This window comes from Hemitrygon akajei, chromosome 16, assembly GCF_048418815.1.
Source record: "Hemitrygon akajei chromosome 16, sHemAka1.3, whole genome shotgun sequence".
Taxonomy (NCBI): domain Eukaryota; kingdom Metazoa; phylum Chordata; class Chondrichthyes; order Myliobatiformes; family Dasyatidae; genus Hemitrygon; species Hemitrygon akajei.
In genome coordinates this window covers 9,483,564-9,495,216 of record NC_133139.1, presented here as the reverse complement: position 1 = coordinate 9,495,216, position 11,653 = coordinate 9,483,564, and the positions used below count along the sequence as shown (strand labels likewise).

Sequence of the window (11,653 nt, the reverse complement as noted above, 5' to 3'; positions counted from 1 at the left end):
AGCTAGACATTTGCCCTGTCAAACACACTAACCCTACCAGTGGCAGAAGTCCATCCCAAGTTGGCAGAGACAGCAACTTGAAAACCAACAAGGCTAGAATTAGAGGCAAACCCGGTTACCTCAATGTCAAAGTAAATTTATTATTGAAGTACCCATATTTCACTATATACTACATTGAGGTTGATTTTCGTTCAGGCACTTACAAGGAAATAACAAAATACAATAGAACTTATTAAAAACCATACACAAAGTGACAAATAACCAATACACAAAATTGTAGAGATAAAAACTAAAAGAGAGAACATGAGAGTGGTAGCTGTGTGGAACGAGCTTCCAGTAGAAGTGGTAGAGGCAGGTTCGATATTGTCATTTAAAGTAAAATTGGATAGGTATATGGACAGGAAAGGAATGGAGGGTTATGGGCTGAGTGCGGGTCAGTGGGACTAGGTGAGAGTGAGCGTTCGGCACGGACTAGAAGGGCCGAGATGGCCTGTTTCCATGCTGTGATTGTTGTGGAGCCCTTGAAAGTGAACCTGTAGGCTGTGAAATCAGGTGAGTGAAGTTATCCACGCAGGTTCAGAAGCTTGATGGCTGAAGGCAGGGGTAATAACTGTTGTTGAATTTGGTGGCGTGGGACCTTAAGCTCCCGTACCTCCTGCCCGTGGGGATGTCCTGGATATTGGGGCTCTTTGATGATGAGCGCAGCCACCAATTGACCTTACCAAGTAATGCACTGACTGAACGCCCCTTCGCAACCATTCTACCTTGTGCACAGTTTACAACCAGGAGCCTGGGCGATGAGATTCACGCTGGGCCACAGGGTTGAATGGGAGGACATTCCACAGCCCAGCGCAGGAACCCACCCTTCACTTCTCCCCGGTCTTTCTGTATCACGTGCGCGAAAGCGTTCCCCGGCCCAATTAGAATAACACCCCTGTGATTGGCTGCCAAAGCGCATCCCCGCAACTCGATTTTGGTGCAATCCCCCGGTGTCCCACCGTATTAACAGTAAATCCGTAGCTACCGGAGGGAAAGAACACTTTTAAGGGGCTAGAGTTAAGCAGGCGGATTTTTGCAGGGGTCAGTAATACAAATCTTGCGGAGAAAGACCCGGAGGGAGGGCTGGCTTGGCAATGATCGCCGCGCCGAGGGATGGACCTCCCCATTCCCGGAGTTGGTCGGGTCTGCAGTAGCGCGCTGGCGCTCGTTCAGTTCATGCCGGCCCAAGATGGCTGATGCCTGGGCTCTGGTGACGGGGAGTCACGGAAGGGAGAGGATGACAAATTACATTTGAACTTTTTATTTTGACTCATTCATATATTAAAAGAAACCAACGCCCCTTCCTCCCCGCCCCCTTTGCTCTTCCATCTCGCCTCTCAGTTCCCCACCCCCCCACCTCCTCCTCCTTCCCCTCTCTTTATTTTTTCTCCGCTTGTGTGATTTTGTCCAAAACCCCTTTTCAATCCGTCAAGACGTAGCATGATAGTGCCGGGAAGAAAATGGGCGAGAAGCACGAACTGCGTCTTAAAAGCCCAGTGGGCGCGGAGGCTGCTGTGTATCCCTGGCCCTTGCCGGTCTATGTAAGTGGAGGGAAGGCGAAAATGGTCCGAGGTTGTTCGCGGGCTCTCGGGCGGGGAGGTGGGGGGGAGGGCAGCGCGGATCCGGGCCCAGCCGCTTCGACAGCCCGGGTCTCCCCGCTTATAATGTCGTTAGAGCGCGGCGGCGGTGTCTGAGGGGAAGGGGTGGCGGGTGGTGGTGGTGGTGGGGGGGGGACTTGGATATCCTGAGCCGGTGTCCCGGACCCTTTGTCTCAGCCTTCACCCCCCCCGAGGACAATTTAATTCCATCTTGGGGACGGCTTGCTGCTGAAAGTCCGCTTTCACTACGGGGTTCGTGTGTGCTCGCCGGCGAGGGAAGTGGCTGTTTGCCGAAGGCGTTGAGATTGCGGGGATTTCAAACAGGACGGGCAGTTCCTCCATTGTGTTTGGGAATGGATTCAGTCACTGGCGTTGTTGCCAGTCTCCCTTTTCTCCCCGCCCTGTAAACGTGACCTGGACCGATTTGTTTTTGCTGACCTGTTTCAGACCGGGAGGCCCAACTCTATACATTAACCCGGCGTGCACATTTTTTTTCTCTCTCTCTCTCTGCTGGGTCTGTTTAAGGAAGTGTTATTTCTACTTTCAGTTTATAAGTTCACCACGTGCATGATTTTCTGTTCCCCCCCCTCCCCCGTCGGTTAGCTTCAATTATTCTGTGCTATTTTTGTGTTAAACTTTTAATCACGACTGAAGAGTACTCGTGTGGAAACTGTCTGTGTTTGCTGTCTGTTTTGACTTCGGAATGACTGGAATTCACGAGCGACAACGCTTTCTGGACGTGTGTCTGTTTCCTATAAAGTTTAGGTAGCACCGCCACTTGCACCCTGGAACCGTATCTTTAACAGCATACTGTTAAAGTTGTCGTACTTTTTCGGCAATAAAACTGTACCAGTCGGCGAGACTATGGTAATAATGACCATGCGTTGTTATGGTTTGATAGTACACGGCTCCGTGCTGACGTTCCCCCAGGCGGTGGGAGGGGAGACTCGTTTTGGCTGATCGGCATTAAACAGCTGTTGGCTCAAGATGATACCATGTTCGACAGCTTAAGGGAAAAGACGAGGGTTTTCCCCTGTACGGGCTGAAGTGTTGTCTTACTCCCAAAAAATCCACGTAGTATTTGTACTTTTTCAGAATCGGTTTATTATCACTGACGTATCACTAGGTCATGAAATTTGTTTTTTTTGGCAGTACAGTGCAACACTTTAAAAAAAAACACTGCAAATTAAATAAGTAGTGCAAACTGGGAAGATAAAAAAAAAGTGTACATGGGTTCATTGTCCATACAGAAATCTGATGGCAGAGGGGAAGAATCTGTGCCTAAAATGTTGAATATACGTCTTCAGGCTCCTGCACCTCCACCTTGATGGTTGTGTAGGGTGGTCGGGTGGAAACATGCATAATTCATAACCACTTACATTGAGTTGGGGGTTGACTTTAAGAGGCAGATCCAATGTGATGATGTAAAGTTTTCCTTAACCATGCTCTGTTCTTCTGTTTGGTTGACAAAGTTAGTTGTTACAGTTTCCCTTAAACTTAAAACACCCGTAGTTTTATTTATGAAAGCCTACAGTACCAATGTGAAGAGGGCATGCTCTGGGTGATGGGGATCCATGGATACTGTGTTTTTTTTTGAAGCATTGGCTTATGAAAATGCCCATGATGGAGCTGGATCATGAAGATAGAGATGAAGATGCCCATGATAAAGTCACAAACACAGTGTAACTTTATTCAAGTTCTTCTGAACCTGTGCAGTGGCCCTTCCATACCAGATGGTGATACAACCAGTTAGAATGCTCTCCTTGGTACATCTGTAGAAATTTGCTACAGTCTTAGAGACTTGCGCACCGTTACAATTTGAGTCACTGAGTCACATTTGTCAGCAAATGTGAGCATATTTGCTTTTGCTTGCAATTTACAAAATGTGTGTACTGTATCTTCCCTTGGACAACATCAGTGGTGTGGAGAGGGGAGACTTGCAGCTTGGGAACTGCTGGTCTTCCATATAAAAAACCCCACCTTGCCCAGGCTTTGAAATCCATGGTCTATGAGACTAACGGAGGCCTACATATATATTGTATATTCACATTACCAATAGAAGAAAGACACGCAATTTGATAACAATGAAGTCAAAGTATAGGATATTAGAGTGAATTAACATCATCTGATTAGTAATGTTTAAGGATTTAGAGCAAATGGGGCTCTGGTGAGTTAGCAGCTGTAATGTTGTGTACCTGTCTGGTCTCCTTACTTAAAGGAGGATATAATTGAAATACAGCAAGTACAACAAAGTTTTTACCAGATTACTAATTATTTGGGGTAGAATATATTTGAAGGACATTCCATTTAGAACAGAGATGAGGAATTTCTTTAGCCAGAGGATGATGGATCTGGAATTTATTGCCACAGACAGTCATCGGTTATATTTAAAGCAGAGGTTCATAAGGGCATAATAGGTTACGGAGAAGGCAGGAGAATGGGGTTAAGAAGGAAAATAAATCACCCATGATTGAGTGGCAGATCAGATTCACTGACTGAATGGCCTAATTCTGCTCCTAGATCATCTTATAGAAGGGAAGAGTTGTTCTATAAGGAAGATTGAACTGGCTTTGCATGCAGTGACATTTAGTAGAACTCCTCCAATTCATGGCTCCAGTGGCCTGGGTTCTGTGCTGATCTTTGTTGCTCTCTGTGTGGAGTTTGCATGTTCTCTCTGTGATCATTTGAGTTTCCTCCCCAGATGTTCTATTTTTTTCCTTGCATCCCAAAGACATTGAGTTGGTAGATTAGTTGGTCACTGTTGCCCCAAGTATGTTCTATGAAAGTGGTAGAATTCAGGGGGAGGGATTTGTGAAAATGGGGAGAATAGATTACAGGTTAACTTGATGGGCAAAGTCAGTTGCTTTGTGAGCTGATGTAGACAATGGTACCACAGCATAAAAACTGGGATCAACATGCTGCGGGACAGTTTCTTCCACCAGGCCATCAGACTGATTAACTCATTCTGATTTGAGTGTATTTCTATGTTACATTGACTGTTCTATTTATTATAAATTATTATAAGTTACTATGATTGCACATTTAGATGGAGACGTAATGTTAATTTTTTACTCGTGAAGGATGTAAGAAATAAAGTCAATTCAATTCAGTTCAAAGTGTTATAAGGAGTTCTGTAGAACTTGGGAAAAGAAAGTAATGTGAGTGATCCATTTTTTAAAATTATCATGGATTTTATTAGGATTGATGCAAGGATGATATTTGCACTGCTTGGGATGTCTTGAACTTTGAGGAGTCATGGTTTCAAAATAAGAGGTTGGCTTTTCAAGACAAAAGTGATGAGAAATTTCTTCAGAAAGTGGTGAATCATTGGAATTCTTTATACAAGAGCATGGCTGGGGCTCAGGTGCAGGGGTTTTGTTAATGAAAGGAATTGAGGGATCATTGCAAAGTGATGCAGAGGTGAAAAATCAGCCATCATCATCTGGGAAGATGCAAACTACTTAAGGGTTTTTTGGCTATTGTATTTATATCTTTAATGTTGTCTTATTGGCTGTTACTTATCCAGTTTATTTCAGGGTATTTTATGTTTTTGAAAAAATGTGGAAGGGAGTTTAACACTTGGCAGGGTTTCAGCAGGAGTTAATTAGATTTTTTGCTTATGATTCAAGTAGTACATCTTGAACTTTGAAGTAATGATCCTTTTGTGAAGCTTCGTTAAGATTGGAGCTGGAAGTTGTACAAAAGCAATGTAACTTATGTTTCAGTTTTGTAAATTTTATCTCTAAACCTTTGAGCTACAACTGCATATGTACTACATCTTCAGAATATTGTGTTAAGTTAATGTTACATTTAGTTTTCTGAAATATTTATATATTTATTAAATGTGTATTCCACTTACAAGTCCTTGTAGACATGTAAGTATGGTCACAAGCACACTTTAAATATGGCCACAGGCAAAAAGTGGGATCTCTGAGGTTACCAGTGGAAATTTAGTTTTGGTTGGGGATTATATTGCATTGCATTAAAGTAACTATATTTATCTAATGCTTAATGTCATCCTTGGGAAAGTGGAGAATATTTTAATATTCCCAAATAGATTCTGGAGAATTATTCATATCAAACTGAACAAAAATAAACTTTTACTTTAATGTAAAAGTTTAACACAGTGTCCAAACGTGTTGGTATGATCCTGAGAAATTGGTCCAGATGACAGAAGGTTTGATTTAAGATGCATGTTTTGATCATTTTGTAAAAGGAGTAGGGGTGCAGAGTGGGAGAGAGCTTTATAGATGGAAGCAAAGCTCTGCTTGGATGGGTTTGTTTGGAGACAATTTAAAGCAAGAATGCCTTATGGACATGTTTGAACTTTTTATCCTCTTGAAGACATTATTGATACATGTTGTGCTGCTATTTGATACTGTGATACTTTCATAATTAGGCTAACTTGATGTAGGACCCTAGACAGTAAATTTTGACAACTTAGTTGACAAATGAGGGCTGCTACTCATCCCAATAGTAGTTTGAAGAATGCAATTAAGTAACAATGAAACAATAGTTAATTTCTCCATTTATTTCATAAGTATATGGACCCTTACCATCAGGCAGGAGGTACCATAGCATTAGGACAAGGACTGCACTTCTCCCCCCCAGGCCTTAAAGCTATTGAACTCCCTACCATCAGTCAGGTTTCATCACATGTAAAGCACCTTAGTGTTTTAATTTATTTGTAATAATATTCTTTGTCATATGTGTGAATAATATGTACTGTGTTGTGCACCTTGGTCTTGGGGACATTCTCATTTGGTGGTATACATGTGCATGGTTGAATGGCGATAAACTGAACCTTTACTTGAAGTCTGGGGCTGATGTCCAATGGAGATTGTCTCTATTACAGAACTTGTACCTTCACTCAGGTGACAATAAGGCATTGCGATCCTGGAAAACTTGTTATTCCCACTTGGTAATGGTCTAAATTATATAATTTGGATTTTGCCTTCAAACATTGAACAGAATTTATACTGCTTGCTTTTAAATTGATTTTATTTACAATGGCTGGTTTATTTGTTTTGTAGGTTCTGTTGTCACAATTGGTTGTCATTAATGTGTTCCCCATTCTTCAGTTTTAAAATGCGAAGAGCCCAATGAGTTTTTTTGCATATTGTGACATTTGATTTGCCTGGTTCTCCTTGATGTTTTAATATACTGATGTTTCTGATGTAATACTGCATTTCTTTCGACCCCATCTGTGATGCCTGTATGCTTGTATGGCTGATTGCATCTTTTTTTTCCCTTCCCCCATCTCCATCATCAGGAGTTCAGTAAAATGAGAATTTTGACCTTGCAGCCATAAAATGTCAAATATTATATGAATATAAATGTTCATCCTAAATATTCAAGTGTGAAGTAATATTTTTCATTTATATCACCAAGTAAGTTTTCCTACACATCTGAGATTTATATTGCAGTGGAACTTGAAATTTGTAGAATTTTCCAATGAATTTTCACCATGAGGTTGCCTGTCTGATTTAACCTTGTAATTACAGTAAATTCCTCTTTTGCTTTGGCAGAATTTCTATTAAATAATAAACATGATGCTGTTGACTTGTCAAATGCTTGTAATACAGGTTGGAAATTACATTTTTGGTATATTCTTCATCTCTGGTTTTAGAACTTTTGGAGAAACAGTAATTGATAACTTGTATCGATATAGCACAGAATGATCAATTTAGTGCAGGGGGTAGCCTTCTCTTACTCAAGTACAATTCTTAGAATTTGAGTCATATTCATCGAACAGGGAGGCCATACTAGAGTACTTTTTACATGGGTAAAATGAATGTGAAGATTAGATAATGGGTTAATGGGGTGTAGCTGAAAAATGATTAAAAATGACCAGTCTTTCTGAAAATTAATGAAGGGATGCAAGAGTGATCCCCAGAGCATGAAGAGTGGCTGGTGGTGAGAAAATGAATGAAATGAGGAATAATGAGTACTAGTCCTATTAAATGGAAATTGTCAGTCAGGACAAGACTTAATAATGTACAGCTGAAGGCTCTCTAGTTCAGCCAGCTGGTCTCCCATAATACTGATAAATTGTGTATCACAAAATAAACACAGCTCACTCTCCTTGATATACTGTGTTCTGGGATAAGCAAAAAAAGGTCAAAAATCCTATCCACCCTAGAAAGATGATGGAACCTAATTCAAGATCCTGGTCTGGATCTGAATTTCCTGAGATACAGAAGTTGTTTTGGAGTTGATTTGTGACTACTGGAGAAACTAAGCAGGTCAGGCAACTTCTATGGAGAGGAATAAAGAGCTGACTCTTCATCAGGGATTGAAAGGAGGAGGAAGAAGTCAGAATAAGAAGTTGGTGGGGGGGTGCAGGGAAGTGAGATGATCAGAAGCAGGTTCAGTTTGGTTTTGAAGGAAGTCATTGAGTTGATGCTCACAGTATGAGACAGCAACATGTTCAAGAAATCCATTGTTCTGTTGTGGAAGAAAACACCACCTATCTTTTAACCTTAATCTGATTTATACAGTTTATAATTGAGAAGCCTGGCCTTGATTGATTTATTTAATTGGAATATACTATCAACCCTGCCCAGAAGAAGGCAATGACAAACCACTTCTGGAGAAAAACTTACCAAGAACAATCATGGTTATGGAAAGAACAAGTTTACCCATGACATATGAAATGGTACAAGATGGACGAACGAACGTAGCCCATTTCCAAAAAAAATTATCTGATTTGATGAGGCCAGAGTCCATGCTTAAGTGTAGGCACCAACTCCCTTGGTCCACTTTTATTGCCGAGCTGCTTTTACTGCAAATTAGTTTATTGCCGTAATCTGCATTTTTTTTTCTGAAATCAAAAGCAAAACTATTCCACAGACTAACCAGCTTTTCAATAGGAAATTATGCTTTGCCTTTTTCCCACAAATGTACTTGAACTCTATCTGAATGTTTTTTGATATTGCTTTTGAGATACTTTTACCATAATATTTAGGTCTCTATCTCTTGTATGAATGTTGGGTGGTGTGGGTGGCAGGTTGGAGATACGACTCTACCAAAGGAGGTGTAAGGTGCTTCTTCCCTCTGCTAGCTTACAGGTCACCCTTGGGCAAGGTGTCGTATCTGCTGAGCCCCACCCCCATTCCCACCTCGATGAGGATCACTTGAAGCTATGGGAGCAGCTGGTGCATATCACAAGTCTTGGTTATGTGACCACTGACCCCAGGCAGACAATCTCGGAAGAGTATTGATAATGGATGGAGTCATCTGTCTTGTAAAGATGGTGCCCAGAAGAAGGCAGTGGCAAACCACTTCTGAAGAAAAATTTGCGAAGAACAATCATGGTCATGAGACCATGATCGTCTATTTCATATGGTTAATGTCAAGCCTAGCCCAAATGCTTAACATTGCTTTTGTCCAGGCCAGTCATGAACTCATTGTTACATTTTGCCATTCTCTTTCTATCCCCCCCCCCACTGCCTACCCACAGCCCCCACCTACATCAGATTATTTATGAAGGTCAATCTGCCTAACATCGATCCTTGCTGGATACCATTGTTGAAAGGTTTTTCCAAGATGGTTCAAGTGTATCCCAATGTGCTTTCCAGCTTTGTCAAACTTTATTCTAGCTCTGTTTGCTATCAGTTGTCTTAGCGTACCTAATACTTGGCAAAGTTCTGTCATACGCAAGATTATTTTTCCTCAAAAGTAAAAACGGTAGTAAAATCATTTTGGGTGTCCCTAATGTCTTTATTTAATCAATAATGCTTTGCATCGGTAGTAGTAAGTTCAAACATCTGGATTATGTCCCAGGTGTGTAGGAACAATTTCAGTGCAATGAGCTTTTGGAAAAATATGCTTGCATTGCTTCCAAAACACGTGTTGCCAGAGGACCTTGGGTGGGGATCATCTGGTCTAACTGCTCTGTTTGGTTTTTGTCTTAATTAGAAGCAACATTTTCATCTAATTTAGCACCAGTTTTATTAAAACATAAAACTGTTGCAATGACAGTCACTTATTCAAAATTTATCTTGAATTCCCTCCTTTGGCCAGGTACGATCTTTAATTTGTCAATAGGCCACTTCTACAGTCTGAACTAATTGCACTCTGTGTGCATTCTTTTTAAATACCCTGAGTTCACTGAGTTAGTTCAGTATTACATATAATTTAATTTTGGGCATTTAAGCGTACATTTAGGGAGAAAGGTCTTGGCCTGAAACATCGACTATACTCTTTTCTGTAGATTCTGCCTGTCCTGTTGAGTTCCCCTAGCATTTTGTGAGTTGCTTGGATTTCCAGCATCTGCAGATTTTATCTTGTTAGCGTACATTTTGTTTTTATATCAATCCATTTAGACACCTTTGTTTTTATCATATATGTAGGCTGTTTTTTGATTATATCTTGTTCTACAATATTTTTCATTTGTTGGACTGAACACTACTTGGGTTAACAAGTTTATTGTTTTTCATTAACTTAGTAAGATTATGGAGGCAGAAAGGAAATACTGATAGAATTGATTTGTGCTGACATGGGGGCAGTGAAGTATTGATTTAAGTCCTTTAGAAAATGAGCACTGGCACTTGAGTGTACTGTAAATAAAAAAGTTAAGGCGACAAGGATTTGATTGGCAAAATGAAGTTGATGGGGGCAAAGTTAGGTTGAGAAAGTGAGGCAAGTCATGGTATTGGTGGTTTTCTGGAGTTCTTCCTCTGCCCTTCTTTCATGAGATCTGATTTGCAAAATTTAAATTTTATCTGGCGTGACTTGCTCATGTCCTGCATGTGAGTTCAGAAGAATCTCCAGTTTGTCATGCCAAAATATTTATTAATACAATGACTCAACTAAAACATTATTTAGCTGGTATTTATAATGTGAAAATGCCCTAAATTGGAAAATACTTTCAATGTCAACTTAATCCTTGGATTGAATTTACGAAATTCCAGTAATTCTTAAAAGATTATTAAATTCCAAAATATTCAGTATTTCATTTTAACAACTAAATGCCTATAAAAGAAGCCACGATGTAACAAATACAGGTAGTCCTTGGGTTATGTGAGGGTTCTGTTCCTTAACACTGTCTCTATGAAGGTATATTTTGTATATCAGAAATGCCTGTTTTCTATAGCTATATGCACATCTCTCTATATATACTTGTTACAATTCCTTCACCCTAGCACTACCAATAATTAATTTTATGGAATATGTACATAATCCAGTCAGTAATGAATGCTGCAAAACACTATTATTCTCAATGCTATCTTAAGTAATGCTGTAAAAAAAAAAGTGAAAATTTGTGTAAAGATGGATTTCTGTAAGTCAGGTTATCCGTAACTGGGGGAGCCCCTGTGCCATTAACCGTGTATTCAAAGAGAAAAAGGTCAGTTTTATAAAATGTATAATGCTATTTCTGTGAGAATATGGTTTCTATCTGTGCTTAAATGTAATCACTCTGAAGTGTGGAGCAGCATTTTGAGTAGATCTTTGTTATTGCAAAGCAGAAAACAGTCTGTATTAATGCCATTGAAGACTAATGTATCATGGACTTTATCTGCTGGCATCTCAAGTTACAGGAAAAATATAATCAAAATTACCCATGCAAGTTCCTCTAAATTCCCCAGCAGAATTAGTGGCTGAACATTGGTAGTCTCTCCCAGGCCATCATTGTCACAATTGAAACCCTAGTTACTTTGTCAGTTGTATTGGACAGGCCATATCATTGGAATGTTAGATATCATACTGCATAAAATGGAATTCTGCTTCAAACTTAATCCTGGGGGAAGATGACTATTTAGTGAGAAGGTAGGATTCAGGGATGTGCTCAAAAGTTTCCTTGAAGTCCAACATTCCCACTGACTCCTAGGTGCTTCTGGTCCAAAATCTTACTGTTGCAGAAAGAGCATTTGGACAGTATTTCCAACCAGAGGCAATGCATTAGGTGCATAGAAGCCCTGTGTAAGCAATGGAAAGCAGTGTACCATCTCATAGACTGCCCCCCCCCCACCTGTCAGTTACCCCCTTCTCCAACTTTCTTTAAAAAACCCTAA

General features: G+C 40.4%; 1 protein-coding gene across 2 annotated transcripts in view; it reads left to right on the top strand.

Moving 5' to 3' along the window:
- Positions 1–1,138: 1,138 nt before the first annotated feature.
- Positions 1,139–11,653, top strand: part of dot1l (DOT1-like histone H3K79 methyltransferase) — a 95,829-nt gene continuing 85,314 nt past the window's right edge. The window contains exon 1 of one of the 2 annotated variants that reach the window (XM_073068201.1): positions 1,139–1,580. In XM_073068201.1, coding sequence (XP_072924302.1) covers positions 1,500–1,580 — 81 coding nt within the window. In that variant the 5' untranslated portion in view covers positions 1,139–1,499. The remainder of the gene's footprint in view (positions 1,581–11,653) is intronic. The other variant, XM_073068202.1, reaches the window with a different exon arrangement.